Genomic DNA, 16,727 nt, shown 5'->3' with positions numbered 1-16,727 from the left:
AATAAAAAACAAAAACAACCAAAATCTGCCCACAATAAAACATAAAAACCCACATGTTCAATAATTTTTTTTATTAATTATGCTTTTAAATTTTAGTATTGTTACAGTGCTGTGGCAAGTCATGAGGTGTCAGTGAGGTAGGGGACGAGGGGAACATCATCAGTCAGAGGTAAACACAGTTAAATCAGGTCCACCTGGTAGCCCCCCTCTCTCAGCTGTTGGCTTGTTTGTGTATCAGAGGACTAACAAAGTTTCAGAGGTCGAGTTTTCTCCAGTTAGAGTCAGAATACAGAAACACGCTGTGTCTCTCAGTGCAGGTTGGCCTGGAGCTTTATTAATAAATCTTCATTCAAAATTCATGAGGAGTTTCATGGGGCTCGTTAGTCTGCTGCTAACAGATGCTAATGAATGCTAACAGAAGACTGCAGGGACAGTTTATATTTACATTGGCAAGAAATCAGATTTACATAAGATCTTAACAGCCGATCTGAGTGAAAGTTTGACATACACATCTTTATTTAACCAGAAAGACTCTCCAAACTGAACCGCAAACATTCAATGGCACTGTATTAATATCACTTCAAAGTCCAGTTTGTGTCTTCAGAGAGACATCTGGGTTTGTTCTCCCCTCCACTCATCTTGACAGGCTGCTTATGAGCTTGCAGTCACCAGAATTTAGCAGAGGGCAGCAGAGAGGGTTTGACCTTGCGCCCAGGGTTATAGATGTCTCTCACCTCTGTTTCCAGACGAATGCCAGGAACCTTAAAGATGGACACAGCTGACAAAGAAAGAAAGAGAAAAAAAAATATGAATTTAAGCTTTAAACAGCTTTTTGTTAAAAAGGATTTATGATCATACATCTATAATGTATCTATGTTGGATGTTCAAATAAGTAAGCTCTGCCCAACCAAAACAGTCACAAAATAGCCAAACTGCTAAGTGAGTCCTGAATTAACAGAAAATATGTTCTTTAAAGTTTAGCTGCAATATGGTAACATGTGAGTTCTTACTGTCTCTGAGGTGCATGATGGGAGGAGGCAGTGTGCTGAAGTACAGGTGCTGCATGGCGTCCGGAGCCGAGATCCTGTCTGTAGGGACGGCCTTTAGCATCTCCTGGGCCAGGTCCTCGGTCTTATATGGCAGCTGCTCCAACCTGATCCAGATCAACACAGGCAGATGGAGGACTACAGAGTCAAGTGATCTAACCTGGTCTACATGTGGACTGTTGGACTGTCTACAGTTAGCACAGATGAAGGACTGTCATGTGACTAATGTTTGCATTTCAAAGTGTGTTAGCAGGTTAGCATGTGTGTGCCCATATATATAAGTTACCTTTTCCAAACGGTCCTAAGCTGCTTTGGTTCTGAGTAAAGAAACCGCTCTATGGAAAAGAAACACACAATTAGCAAATGTTAGCATGGATCTAAAATGTTCCTATGATTTGCACTTCAGCTGGTTGTTAGCCTACGTTTATTATTTTGGGGGGAATGAAACAGCTTCAGTCTGTCATTGATGCCCTAATATATGTTAACAGATCACTGAAACCTCTCAGGCAGCTTTTTAAACTGTCTTCTTTTCAGGTTTCTGAAGGATTTGTGGAGGTTTGTTCTGGGATGACATGAGAGCTAAATGGTGTCAGTGGGAATCTAAAAGTGTGTGTTATCACTGTGAACAGCTCAGGTCTCATCACTCTAAAGGTGGTGTGTGAATTCTTGGGGGAGCCTGATCTTTAATCTTACAGCTCTGTGTGGGTTGGCCTGAAGTTACAGTTTACTGTAAAAGATGACTTTATCCAATGATTCATGAGCAGCTCAACCACTGATCTCACTCTGTGGTTAATTTCTTCTCGTCTTTGTTCTCTCTTCTCACACCCACATGATGTATCAGAGACCCTGTCAGACCTGCAGAGCAGAGTCCGCCTCAAAGTCTGAGAAATCATCTCATTTCAAACTGAGGAAAACTATTAAAACAGGAAGCGTGGAGACATGTTGCCTCCCGGTGGAAACTCTGAGTCACTGCACACAAGTAATGACCCCTAATGAACCCCAGGCACCACAGAACAACTGTGAATGTTAACAAGACAAATTCATGCCACCTCCACAAAAACATCATTGATTTAATCAGCCTGTTTATATATGACTAAAAAAATGTATTTAAATATTAAAACTGTGAAATAACAGCAAAAACAAAAACACTAAATAGAGAGCTGCATGTGTCAGCGGCGTACCTGGTCTGTAATTGGGTAGAAGGCTGACACCAGGCCAGCTGTCCTCAGAGGGGAGGCCCAGGACCTGCAGGGTTACATCATCTTAATAGTATTAGTACTTAATGTGAGTATTATTACAGTGTAATATCACACAGTAGTACTATTTCGTGGACCAGTGATATAAACAGTGTTACAGACCTCCCAGATCTTCTGCAGCTGCTCAAACTCATCAGAGACTCCTGGGAATGCTGGCGCCCCCTGCAGCATCTCTATGAAAATGCACCCAGCCCCCCTAATTCAAACACAGCAAACTTTATTCACACAGTCACAGCCGGCAGCTGAATTTGTACTGACAAATACTGACCACATGTCCAGAGCTGTGGAGTAGTCTGTGGATCCCAGCAGGACGTCAGGGGGGCGGTACCACAGTGTCACCACCTCCGAGGAGAAGGTCTGACTGGGAATGGATTTGGACCGAGCCAGACCTGCACCAGAACCAAAAAACATTTGAAAAAAACATTTTAACTTTTTTTTTTTAAACTTTAAATTATTTAAATTGTCTGCTTTTTTCTTTCTTTCTTTTTTTTTTTTAAATCACTTGTCTTTAAGTATTTTAGACATTTCCAGGAAGGACTTTTAGATGTACACACTTAAAAAATATTTTGGTTAGCACTTAACTTTAATGTTATTTTGCCTTATTGTTTTAAAAATGTAAAAAAAAATGTAATATATATATATATATATATGTAATTTTTGTTTCCAACTAGGTTATTTTACAAATCTGTTTAGTCCTTGCTGACTAAATCTTTGCATATTTCCACTTCTGCCCTGCAGCGTTGAGCCGGTCCTCACCGAAGTCGGCCAGTTTGAGTTCTCCGAGGTAGCTGATGAGCAGGTTTTGGGGCTTCAGGTCTCGGTGGAGGATCCTGCGGCTGTGGATGTAGCAGAGACCTCGCAGCAGCTGGAACATGAAGATCTGAAACACACAGTGTTGAGCCATGTTAAACATTTCATGTCGTGCTGCTCACAGCTGGAATGACACAGTAGCGCCCCCGGCTGTCTGTTGCTGAGCGCAGCGACGTACCCGCACGTTGTGATAGCGTAGACCTCCAGGGTGCTGGATCATGTACTGGGCCAGATCTGTCTGCTGCAGAGACAATCTCTGGTGTTAAACTTTAAAACTTCAGAGTAAGTTTTGGTTCATTATTACAGAACAGCTGATGTTTAAGACAAATATAGCTGAATTTGCTTCTGCCTGTTTTAAGAAAAAACTCAGATAATTATTAATAAAAATGATTCTAAATTAATCACTGAAAACATACTAAAAATAATAAGAAGAAACAAAAACACTAAAATTAAAAAATAACCTAATCATTAAAGAGAAGCATAAATACATGAGCATAAATTATAAGGCAGGAGGAATTTTTCTGTGGCCTTTTTTAAAACTGAATCTGTCACATATTACAGATCTCAGTTCATTTTGATGGTAAGAAAGACCACAGAAAATTTGAAGCTTTTCTTTTATTCAGATACTCATGTTCATCATGTTAATATCATAAAAAGTTTGTTGTAAGACTGTTGTAAGAAATTTTACATAAAACATAATTTATGTTCAAACCTTATACCATACATTTTCTACACAAATCAGAGATGGTGATCTGAGATGGAATGACCCACATATTAACAAATAAATAGAACAGAAATGAAAACAAAAAAAAAACAATATATACATTAAAATAAAATTGTAAAACTTTATAAACATTTAAAAGAAAAAAATATAAAATGTGTGAGTGCTAAAAATTGTAGCCTTAAAATTTTGTGCTGACTTTGGTTGAAGTGTGTGTGTGTGTGTGTGTGTGTGTGTGTGTGTGTTGGTGAGTGCTCTGTAGCGCCTCCTTGAGGTCACACTGACCACTGAACAGCAGATTTCTCACCAGGTACTCAAAGACAAAGGTGAGTGTCTCTCTGGTGTGGATGATGTCGTGCAGGAGGACAATGTTGGCATGTTTCAGACGTTTGAGCAAAGAGGCTGTAGACACACACACACACACACGTTTATGCACATGGTGCTGAAACTATTAAAAACTAAACCAGTGATCTGATAGCTCACCTTCTCTGATGGCGTTGAACGGGACGCCTTCCTCCGTCTTCATACGAATCACCTTCAGAGCAACCAGCTGCCCGTTTATCCTCCACAGAAGAAGAAATGTTTACAGTAAACACTTTACCACTGATCGATCATTGCTAAAACACGAGGAAGTTTTTACAGGGCAGGGATAGTTCAGGAGGTAGAGTGGTGGCCCCGTGATTGGAAAGTCGCGGGTTGGAATCCACTGAATGAGGTACCCCTGAGCAAGGTACCATCCCTGCACACTGCTCCCCGGGCGCCCAGTGGCTGCCCACTGCTTCACTGAGTGAATGGGTTAAATGCAGAAAGGAATTTCCCAGAGAGGATCAATAAAGTATACGTTTCTATTATAATGTCTGGTCGTCTTTACAATCACATTACTACACAAGTTAAATGCAGACTTGGTATAAACCACCCCTTAAAATTTGGTATTGACCTCTACTACTCTGCCCGCCAAGAACTTCTTTCAAGTCTTTTCCCCAAACAAGACGGCGTGTTGGAGGTGTGGGATTTGTTTTGTTTTTGTTGCCAACATTAAAGTCTCTTTTGAGCCATATTAATACAATTCATAGCCGTAGTCCAGACTTTCGTGTGATATGTGGGATTGATGGTTGTACGGAGGAATACAGGAACCTAGGAACCTAACCCTAGTGCTAATACATTATTTGACTTTTTAATATGAACCAGACTATGGAACACCAAAGTGTTAAAAATGTGTCATTTAATTTTTATTTTACATTATGTATTTTTATAATATTTTATTAAATATTTATTTCACTACGATTTTTTTTTTTTTTTGTAATAATAGAAACATTTTGAGACACTTTAATTTTAAGCAGCTGTTTAAGCAGCAGCCAATGAGCGTTCAGGTCCCACCCACTGACCCTGATTGCCTGACTAAGAAATTCAGTTGTTAAATGACCTTCTGAAATAAATACACCATTATGAAAAACCCCATTATGAAACAAAAACAGACTTTGGGAAAAAGACATTTTGGAATATAAACTGATTGAATTTAATAAAATGTCTCAAAAAATGTTCTATAATTCATTAAAAAAATTACTGCTATTTTAGCTTCAAGTGACAACAGACTCAAACAATCCTCTGGACAAATGCTTATACTGATCAAGATTTTGCCATTCTTATTGGACAGTGTTGTAGAGAAAAATCCCTTTATCCAGTTTATTTTGGATTTAATTGAAATTGTTAAAATACTTTTTGCCCCAGTTGTGTCTTTACAAACTGTGTCCAAACTAAAAAAAAATGATAGATCATCTTAAACAATTCAGGCAACTGTTCCCAGAAAACAATGTAATCCCAAAGCAACATTACATGCTGCATCTTCCCTCTCAGATTATTGCCCTGGGACCTGTAATACGTCATATGTGCATGAGATTCGAGTCTAAACACAGCTTTTTAAACAATGATCAGCCAAATTAAACTTTAAGAATGTGTGCAAGTCTCTTGTAAACCACAATCAGCTGTTGTCAAAGTGAAGCAGGAACTGAACATCCGATATTTGTAAATGAGAAAGAACTAGGTCCTGTATCAGAGGTTGCTAATATGGAGCATTTGCAATCAATGGTTGTAGATTTTTTGGGGATTGAAGATGCTATACATCATGCCGTTAGAGTAAAGTGGCTTATTTTACATGGTAAATACATCTGTGACAGGTCTCTTATACTCATTTCAGCAAATGGTTTAAACCCTATCTTTGGACTTAAAAACCTGAAATAAATATACCTTCCAATGACTGACTTTCTTATTTCAAGGAAAAAGGTGAATGTTTCTTATTTTGAGATATTTTTTTGTTTTACACTCTATCTAAAATGCTTGAAATAAATGTAAAATGGTTCATTTTTAGATATACAGACTAAATAAGAAAATACTAATATATAGGGGAGACCGGGGATAGTTGTAACGTGGGTCAGTTGTAACACTTCCAATTTCTCCAATCAGGGCTAAGTTTCAAATGATGTGATTCATCCTGTGCATGCCCAATTCAGTTCTGCTATCACATGTGAAAAATCTGCACATTTTGTCAAACACAGACAATTTAACACGAAAAAAAGTAATTTGTATGCCAAAAAGTAAGTTTTTCTACTTTATTTCAATTTCTAATAGAATTATCTGCTTTGCAGTTAAACTCATCAAACTTAAATTATGTTATTTGTATGTCTATGGGGATATATTCTGTGTAGGTCTTTAGTGCTAATGTTTTAGCTGTTGGCTGTAATGTTGGCTAGTTCATGGCTATAGGAGTCTGGGTCAGTTGTAACAGCAACAGTCTGGGTTAGTTGTAACAATAATGCAGATGTTACAACTTACCACACTATTACTTTAACTTATATTAAACAAGTTGGGGCAACGATATCAGCAGAGAGAGGTTCACTGGTCGCCTTTGTATATGCGGTTAATGCCGTTGGCAACACAACCACAACAAATTATGGAGTTCCACAGGGTTCAGTGCTAGGACCAATTCTATTTACATTATACATGCTTCACTTAGGCAGCATCATTAGAAGACATAGCATAAATTTTCACTGCTATGCAGATGACACCCAGCTCTATCTATCCATGAAGCCAGGTAACACACACCAATTAGTTAAACTGCAGGAATGTCTTAAAGACATAAAGACCTGGATGGCCGCTAACTTTCTGCTTCCTTAATTCAGATAAAACTGAGGTTATTGTACTCGGCCCTGAAAATCTTAGAAATATGGTATCTAACCAGATTCTTACTCTGAATGGCATTACCTTGGCCTCCAGTAACACTGTGAGGAACCTTGGAGTCATTTTTGACCAGGACATGTCCTTCAACGCACATATTAAACAAATATGTAAGACTGCTTTCTTCCATTTGCGCAACATCTCTAAAATTAGAAATATCCTGTCTCAGAGTGACGCTGAAAAACTAGTTCATGCATTTATTACCTCTAGGCTGGACTGCTGTAATTCATTATTATCAGGATGTCCTAAAAACTCGCTGAAAAGTCTTCAGCTGATCCAAAATGCTGCAGCAAGAGTAATGACAGGGACTAGAAAGAGAGAGCATATTTCTCCTGTTTTGGCTTCCCTTCATTGGCTTCCTGTTAAATCCAGAATTGAATTCAAAATCCTGCTCCTCACATACAAGGTCTTAAATAATCAGGCCCCATCTTATCTTAATGACCTTGTAGTACCATATCACCCTATTAGAGCACTTTGCTCTCGCTCTGCAGGCCTACTTGCTGTTCCTAGAGTATTTAAAAGTAGAATGGGAGGGAGAGCCTTCAGTTTTCAGGGCCCTCTTCTGTGGAACCAGCTTCCAGTTTGGATTCGGGAGACAGACACTATCTCTACTTTCAAGATTAGGCTTAAAACTTTCCTTTTTGCTAAAGCATATAGTTAGGGCTGGACCAGGTGACCCTGAATCCTCCCTTAGTTATGCTGCAATAGACGTAGGCTGCCGGGGATTCCCATGATGCATTGAGTTTTTCCTTTCCAGTCACCTTTCTCACTCACTATGTGTTAATAGACCTCTCTGCATCGAATCATATCTGTTATTAATCTCTGTCTCTCTTCCACAGCATGTCTTTATCCTGTTTTCCTTCTCTCACCCCAACCGGTCGCAGCAGTTGACCGCCCCTCCCTGAGCCTGGTTCTGCCGGAGGTTTCTTCCTGTTAAAAGGGAGTTTTTCCTTCCCACTGTCGCCAAAGTGCTTGCTCATAGGGGGTCATATGATTGTTGGGTTTTTCTCTGTATTTATTATTGTGCGATTTACTGTACAATATAAAGTGCCTTGAGGCGACTTTTGTTGTGATTTGGTGCTATATAAATAAAATTGAATTGAAAATTGAATTGAATTGAACCACTGTTTGTGTTCCCACACATACATTATGCAGACCACTGTGTCAGAGATGGACCAGTAGGAAGTATTGGTAGTGGAAATAAATCAGGATGGGTGCAAGAAACAGATTTCCTCATCTTTCTGAAGCACTTTGCAAACCACACCAAGGTAAGCCATGATAAAAAGTAATGGAATTGCGATGCTGGTGCACAACTACATTTTTTCAGCTTCATTGTTATGTTCAAAAGTTGGTGCAAGAGTTGTAGGTTATAATGCCCACTGAGCCAATGAGGCCAAACTCAAGGAAGACCAACCAAAATTAATGAAATATTCAGTTGCAGAAAATTCCATCATTTGTCTTTTTTGGGGGGTTGGAATATGTTCAAAAGCTAGATTTCTGCATTCTGTCACACACACATAGCTACATAAATGGCTCTAAGTGCATTCATGTGTTGAATAAAAAAGATTACATGTTAATGTTTTGTCAGTACCCTTATTTCATTGTGTTACATTTCACCCCAGGATATGTTACAACTAACCCAGACTATGGGGTTAATTGTAACATTTCACTCTTTGTGTTTGAGACCATACCATGCAATGGGTAATTGTGCTGCAGAGAAAATAGCTGCACTATTTAATAGCAGAGACATGTAAATACTTTGCATTAAATTTTGAATCCACTACCTTAAAAGAGATCCAATTTACAGACAGAAATGTCAAAAATGTTACAACTATCCCCGGTCCCCCCTACTTGAAACAAGTCTAATCATCTAACACATGAGACTGGAAACTAGCTTGTAATGTTCAAAACAAGATGGACAAGATAATCTGGCTAAATTTAAGACAATAAATCTTGTTAAGCTACAAGGAATTTGCCGTGTATGTATGAAAATTTATGTAAATATTACAAATTTTAAACTAATAACATGTCAGATAAACTACTGAAGTTAAAAATGAAACGTTCTTTTTAAAATGTGCAATGTGCAACATAACAGAAATGGCCAATTAATATATATTAATGCATAATATATATAATAACAAATATGTATATACTTATAAACTAATTTGATTGAAAAAAAATTGTAATTAATAAAACATTTGCAAATTTTTCCAAAATGTTAAGTATCTGTTAAAAAATAAACATTAACAATAATTTTAGTAATCCTAGCAAAACATCTGTCTAGCATCTAACAATAAAAAAGTAAATGGACTGGTTCTTATATAGCACTTTTCTGCTCTCCTGGAGTACCAAAAGCGCTCTATACAACATGCCGCATTCATCCCATACACACCCATTCACACAAGTTCTATTATCTATACGGTGAGTGCTTTCTAACTATCATTCATATGCATTCATACTCCGATGGATGCATTGGAGAGCAAGTCGGGGTTAGTATCTTGCCCAAGGATATTTGGCATGCAAACTGGGGGAGCCAGGGATCAAACCACCACCCTTCCAATCAGCAGCTGACCTGTGCTACCTCCTGAGCTACAGCCACCCCATAATGGATTTATTCTTATATAGTGCTTTTCTACTCTCCTGGAGTACTCAAAGCGCTGTATACTAATCAACATTCACACTCATTCACACTCCGATGAACGCATTGGATCTTGCCCAAGTCCCCAAAAATTCCGTAAAAAACTTGTTAAAAACTAAACACAGGGAGATGTTTTGTTGTTTTTCTTGTTTTTTGCACGTTGTGACCAACATTCAGACTCAATGTGATCAAAACTTAAGCCATAATCTCATTGGCTGTTTGTGTTTGACTTGTGTCGCGGTGAGCTCTGACCTGCTGATGCCTTTGTAGACCGAGGCAAAGGTTCCTTCACCCAGTTTCTCCAGACTCAGGTACGAGTGCGCTGCCCCAAACTCCAGACCTGCTTTCTGATCGCAGCACACACACTAAATGTCACACAAGCATCACACCACCTCACATGTTACCTCAAACATCACATCATACACGCCCTGACCCAGGTAAGAGGCTCCCAGCTGCCCTCCCCTCTCAGCGGGTCGCTGTTGCTGCGCCCACGCTGGATTTTCAGCCGACGGGCCTGCAGAGTGTGGAACCAGTGAGACTGAGAGCCAGAGGAGGATGAGTCCGAATCCAGCTGAGACACACAGACGAGACCACATCAGGTACACAGAAGGGATTGTTAATACTACTTAAGCTCAAAAGATCATTTGAAACCTCAATACCAGCTTAAGAAAATCCTCAGCCAATCAATACTACCTAAAATTGTCTTATCACCACCCGTGATGACTCATATATACCACTTAACACTTCTACTGTGTAATGGATTGCTGACTGTCTGTCAGAGAGGCCTCAGGTGGTCTGAGGTGGTGGTTGGTAATACTGGAGCTCCGTTCCTGTTTACACCTCAGATTTCCTGTACAACAGTGAAACCAGCAGAAGTTCTCTGAGACTGCAGTGGCTGGGTGTTTTAAGAGTGGGCAGGAGTCGGACTACAAAGAGTTGGTGAGGAACTTTGTGGAGCGGTCTGGAAGAAATCACCTCTTAAATGTCAGCAAGACAAACAAGATAGTGGTTGACTTCCAGAGGAGAAAATGCTAAAAGCACAGTTTGAAGGAGATACTGTTGCTAACAAGCTATTTCTGAAGAAGAAGTACTTCCGGTGTGAAATGAAGGAAGGAGAACATCTCAATGATCATTTAAAAAGGATGAAGGAACTTACTGATCAGCTAGGGGCAATAGGTTCTGTAATTGAAGAGGAAGATCAAATTGTCACCCTTCTAGGTAGTTTGCCACCCAGCTATGCAACTGTTGTTACTGCTTTGGAGACAAAGATGGACAGTCTGACACTACAGTTTGTTCAACAAGCCTTGATAAATGAGGAACAAAAGCGAGTGCTTACTGACAACACCACTGTGTCCAGTAGTGTATCAACTATGTCATCTCAGATGCATAGAAATGAGCAGAGTGGATCAAAAACAGTGGGAGCAAACAGCTCCGACTCATGGAGATGTTACAAATGTGGGAAGGAAGGACATATCAAGCGTGATTGTCCAAGCATTAAAAAGAAATACAAAGCCCACAAGGCTAAAAGCATGATGTATAAGGACAAAGAGGACTCATATGAGGGAGCTTTTGTTGTAAATGAGTCATGTAAAAGTGATGCACAGCAAGAAGAATGGTTAATTGATTCAGGAGCATCAAAACACATGACATGGAATAAAGAAGCTCTACAAAACTACCAAGAGTTTTCAGAACCACAAACAGTGAAACTCGGTGATGGCAGAGTAGTTGAGGCTTTAGGTCTGGGCAACATAACAATGAAAATGTCATTCAGAGTTAGTGATGGAAAAGATGTCACAATGTATGATGTGCTCTATGTTCCCAAATTATCAATGAATCTTTTCTCAGTGGGAGCTGCTGCCAAGAAGGGAAACACAGTGAAGTTCAAAAGGACTCATTGCTACATAAGAGGAAAGAATGGAGCTCTCCATGGAATGGGAACACAAAGATCTGACGGACTGTATCAGCTGGATATCGAGGGAAACTGCACAACTTGTCATGGAGCGTCAACTGCATCAGTTCCGACAAGTATGTGGCATCAGCGCCTAGGTCACACTACAAATCTGAAAAAAGTCAAAAACTTGGTAAAAGTAGTTAGCTTTACAAATGAAGAGGAGGACATTTTTGTGAAGCTTGTGTTGAGGGCAAACTATCAAGAAAACCTTACAAATCAGTGGGAGAAATTCGAACAAAACGCAAGTTGCAATTAGTGCATAGTGACGTTTGTGGTCCTATTCAAACTGAGTCACTAGGAGGAAAAAAGTACTTTGTAACTTTCATTGATGACTACTCCAGATGTTGTAAAGTGTATTTCATAAGAGAAAAAACGGAAGTCCTGAGCAAGTTCAAAGAGTTTGAAAGAACCTTCTCAAATGAATGTGGACAGGGAGTAATAAGACTTAGAACTGACAATGGTGGGGAATACACATCTAAAGCGTTTCAAGAATATTTGAAAGCTCAAGGCATCCACCATGAAATGACTGTACCGCATACACCACAGCAAAATGGTGTCGCAGAGAGAAAAAACAGAACTCTAGTGGAATCAGCTAGAAGTATGCTGTCACATGCAAAGTTGCCAAACACATTCTGGGCAGAAGCTGTTGCTACTGCAGCTTACATACAGAATAGGCTCCCAACATCTGCTTTAAAGAACGAAACACCCTATCAGAGATGGTATGGAAAAAAACCAGACATTAGCCATATGAAAGTATTTGGATGTGTTGCTTATGCTCATGTTCCAGACACAGAGAGAAAGAAGCTGGACAAAAAGGCAGTGAAAGTTCGTTTCCTGGGATATGCAACCAATGCAAAAGGCTACCGACTGTGGGATGAAGAAAAAAGAAAAATACTGATTCGACGAGATGTGGTCTTCAATGAAACAGATTTTCAATGCAAACAAAGTGAAAATGATCTCTGTTTTGGGAATGAGTTGACACTACACACGGGTGAAAGACAAACAAGTACTGAGGAGGCTGTCGCTGGTGAGGCTGCAAAAGGAGATCAGCGGATCAGAAGACCTCCAAAGAGATATGGATTTGAGGAGTTTGCTGATGTAGCTACAGTTGATCATTATGCAAACATCTGTTGTGTCACAGAACCAAATACACTGGAAGAGGCTATGTCAAGTCCAAATGCAAAGAAGTGGAAAGAAGCAGCTGATTTGGAATATGAGTCACTGCTGGAAAATGGCACATGGGATTTAGTGGATCTACCAAAGGATCGCAAAGCAGTTGGATCAAAATGGGTCTTTAAAGTTAAGCATCACAGTGATGGATAAGTGGAAAGATACAAGTGCAGACTTGTTGCCAAAGGCTATTCACAGATTTATGGTGCAGACTATGATGAAACATTCTCTCCAGTTGTACGATTTGGTTCAATTCGTACATTGTTATCATTTGCTGTGCAAAACAACCTAAATGTGCATCAAATGGATGTTGTGACTGCATTCTTGAATGGACACCTGGAAGAGGAAATCTACATGGAGCAGCCAGAGGGTTACATCAAACCTGGGCAGGAACATCTAGTGTGCAAACTAAACAAGTCAATATATGGACTGAAGCAGTCTCCACGTTGCTGGAGCAAAGCTTTTACAGAGTTCATGAAAAGCATTGGTTTTACACAGAGTACTTCAGATCAGTGTGTGTTTGTTAGAACAGGTCAGGAGTTGGAAATATTGGCTGTGTATGTTGATGATCTGATTTTGATTACAGAATCAGCAGAGAGCATGACGAACTTAAAGGACACTCTGAAGAAACACTACAAAATGAAGGACATGGGTGAGCTATCCTACATTCTGGGCATCTCAGTGGTCCAAGACAAGGACAAAAACCATGTTGTGCTTCATCAGAGACAGTATATTGAAAACATACTACAAAAGTATGGAATGGACAGTGCCAATCCAGTAGCAACTCCAGCTGACACAAATGTCAAATTAAGAAAGAGTGATGATGTCAGTCAACCTGTAAACCCAAGCATGTATCAGTCAATGGTTGGAAGTTTATTGTATGCTGCCATGGCCACACGACCAGATATTGCACAAGCAGTGAGTGTGGTGTCAAGATTCAATGCAAACCCAAACACTACACACCTGACAGCTATGAAAAGAATCCTGAGATATTTGAAAGGAGCACCAAACCTGGGGCTCAAATATCAAAGGACAGAAACAGGAACCTTGGTTGGGTATTCAGATGCTGATTGGGCAGGTGATCAGGACGATCAACGTTCTACAACTGGAAACATCTTTCTACTTGCAGGAGGTGCAGTTAGTTGGCTTAGCAAGAAACAAGCAACAGTTGCACTTTCAACTGCAGAGGCTGAGTATATTGTCTTAACCAAGGAGTTTGGTTAAGACGACTACTAACTGAGCTTGGAATGGAGACCACAGCAACAGTGATCCTGGAGGACAATCAAGGAGCAATTGCAATCGCAAAAAATCCAGTTGATCATGCAAGAACAAAGCACATAGACATTCATTACCACTACATTCGTGAATGTGTGCAAAATGGACAAATCCAGCTGAAGTATTGCTGTACAGAAAACACGAAGGCTGACATCTTAACCAAACCACTGCCTAGACAAAAGTTTGAGTATCTCAGAGAGAAGATTGGACTGTGTTCAGTTTAAAAAGAGTTATCATATGCTTAACATGCCTATATTATGCTTATGTTAAGATGTCAAGCATATAACTGTAATGTAGAATAATAGTTTTGTCTAAGATGGACACAGTACATTTTTTTTGTAAGTTCACACCAAGAGAGAAAATTTTTATTTTCTAGTAACACTGTGATATAGGTGCATATTGTTTTCTTTTGGAAAGAAATAAGCAATGGCAGTCTAGTAAGTGAACTCCATGTTAAAATTAAGTGGGAGTGTTGTAATAGTAATTTTACAATGTATGTTGAAGGGATATTACTGCCCTCTGTTGGTGTGTCTGTGCATTACAAGCAATAAAAGGTGTTCGTTAAAACATCAGTTACGACATGCTATAACAGATGTTACATGTCAAATAGATCACAACAAAAGGATTACTATAAAATAAATAAATAAAAATGATAAATAATGAATAAATTAAACTTTTTACAGAGGCTGATGTTTTACCTCAGCAGGCGGAAGTGAAGCTGAACTTTTCCTGAAGTTCACCTCCTCTATCTTCACCTCTTCTTCTTCTTCTTTTTCTCCATCATAACCTTTCTCCTCACCATCCTCCTCTTCCTCAGCACAGCAGCAGCACCTCCTCACCCACTGCCTGGTCTCCCTTGCCCGTCGGGACAGCTCCTCCATCTTTTTTCTTTCTTCTTCCTCTTTTCCATCTCATATGACTCACATGGTTCAGGACGAGCAAACAAGGTCCCATGACCCCCACCCACCCTTCTTTCTCCTCTTCCTCCCCCTCACTGTGCCCAGAGGGTAAAAAAACAGAGTCCATTGATGTGTGTTTGCTACCCTCTGGTGGACACTGATCATCACTGAAGCTGTTCATATTAAAAAACAAACAAAAAAATCCCAATTAAGAACAAATTTAACAAATCAGCAAATAAAGACTCTAAAAGAACTCAAAGAAAAATAAATGTGAAGCTTGTAACCATCAACAGAGATCCTCCTGTGTGCTCTAAATGTATTATAGAGCGGGTCTGTACATCCAGCTGCTAATAAGGAATACAATAAAACAGAGAAAAATACAAAAAAATCAGTTTCTGTTATATCCTGATAGAAGTGATGGATCTGTCTGACCACTGCAATCAAACTACTGAAGTCAGATTCGGTGTCATGGATGGGTTGTTGGTCACAGTCAGTAAAACTGTACGAGAACTCTTATCATAATTACACTGTCATGCACTTAACCTCTGACAACAGAATCCAGCAAAACTAATTATTTATAGTTCTTAATTAGTTATTAAGTATAGCTGATTATCCAGTTAACTCGGAGACAGTCTCAGGTGATGATTTTAACATTCTTTAATAAACCATAATACCTTAAGAAATGTGATCAGTACACCTCTGTCTCTCCTTGAACCAGTGGCGGTCCTAGCCTGTTTGACGCCCTGTGCGAATGCTACCTCTGCCCCCCCCCCCCCCCCCCCCCCCACACACACACACAAACACAAAACATATTAAGGATTGTACATTAACATAAAACTGTTGTCAGAACCATACTGAATTTCACCACAGAAACACACACACACACACACATATGAAGAGAGAGAGAGTATGCATAGTATGCAAATGGCTACCAAACCGCCATCATAATTCGTCATACAATGAGAGCAGGACAAATCAACAATTGACAGTGACTAATTAATATTAAAATCTGTAACATAATGTATTATTTGGAGTTTAGTCTGTTACTGTTACTATTTTTTACCATTTCTTCTTGGAGCAACTGTAACCCACATAATTTCCTTAGGGATTAATAAAGTATTCTGGTTCTGATTGTTTCAGGATGACCTGTCATTATCCAATGACACATCTGCTTACATGTATCTTTCGCTCGTTTCTCCTCCTCTTCTTTTCTCTTTTTTCCAAACTGAGGACCTGATGGCTTTGAACTTTTCTTGTCCATCTTCCATTGGTTTTAATTTTGCACTCCAGTATGAAGACCCATCCCCCAACCCGAGGATCACCACAATATAACCTAATAGACCTACACCTTAGTTCACAGATTCACTTTGTCTAGGGTTTATTTCTGGGATTTCGCACAAGGCAGGATTCAAAACATGAATCCATAATGGGCTTGGATTTACAACATTATGAATGAAATCTGCTCTTTTTGGAAGCAGCAGGGCCCCCATCCCCTTTCGACAGATTGTGTGTGAGACTTTAAATCATCAAACTGTAAATGATACATTTTCAATTGTTATTGATCCCTTTACCCCTAGTCGTAAAGTGTATGTTTATTTTCTTACTCTTCTTATATATATTGTTTGTTTACTTGCACTGCTGTAACAGAAGCCTCGTAGTCTCGTCTCTCTATATACTGTACTGTATGTAGCAGAGATGACAATAAAGTTTACTTTGACTTCAGCAGCAAG

The 16,727-nt window shown here is 39.4% G+C and overlaps 1 protein-coding gene across 1 annotated transcript; it reads right to left on the bottom strand.

Annotated features, from left to right (window-relative positions):
* Window positions 1-56: 56 nt before the first annotated feature.
* Window positions 57-14,980, bottom strand: cdk15 (cyclin-dependent kinase 15). The gene is made up of 13 exons (XM_063466539.1): window positions 14,797-14,980; window positions 10,136-10,273; window positions 9,955-10,049; window positions 4,317-4,396; window positions 4,141-4,235; window positions 3,291-3,353; window positions 3,059-3,182; window positions 2,571-2,691; window positions 2,405-2,498; window positions 2,228-2,291; window positions 1,333-1,381; window positions 1,011-1,153; window positions 57-778 (listed from the first exon to the last, which is right to left on the bottom strand). Exons 1-13 carry the CDS (start codon window positions 14,977-14,979, stop codon window positions 666-668), a joined length of 1,362 nt encoding a protein of 453 aa, XP_063322609.1. The 5' UTR covers window position 14,980; the 3' UTR covers window positions 57-665.
* Between the last annotated feature and the right edge of the window lie 1,747 nt (window positions 14,981-16,727).

This window comes from Pelmatolapia mariae, linkage group LG23 (assembly GCF_036321145.2).
Source record: "Pelmatolapia mariae isolate MD_Pm_ZW linkage group LG23, Pm_UMD_F_2, whole genome shotgun sequence".
Classification (NCBI taxonomy): Eukaryota; Metazoa; Chordata; class Actinopteri; order Cichliformes; family Cichlidae; genus Pelmatolapia; species Pelmatolapia mariae.
This window is presented reverse-complemented; position numbering and strand designations above follow the sequence as displayed.

What these genes read in the sequence shown, in the direction of transcription:
- cdk15 (XM_063466539.1), bottom strand. Translation starts at nt 14,979, where the DNA reads ATGGAGGAGCTGTCCCGACGGGCAAGGGAGACCAGGCAGTGGGTGAGG. An exon ending in CCTTTGTCTTTGAGTACCTG is followed by an intron (nt 3,354 to 4,140) that starts GTGAGAAATCTG and finishes TTGTCTCTGCAG; the next exon opens with CAGACAGATCTGGCCCAGTA. An exon ending in CTTAGGACCGTTTGGAAAAG is followed by an intron (nt 1,154 to 1,332) that starts GTAACTTATATA and finishes GATCTGGATCAG; the next exon opens with GTTGGAGCAGCTGCCATATA.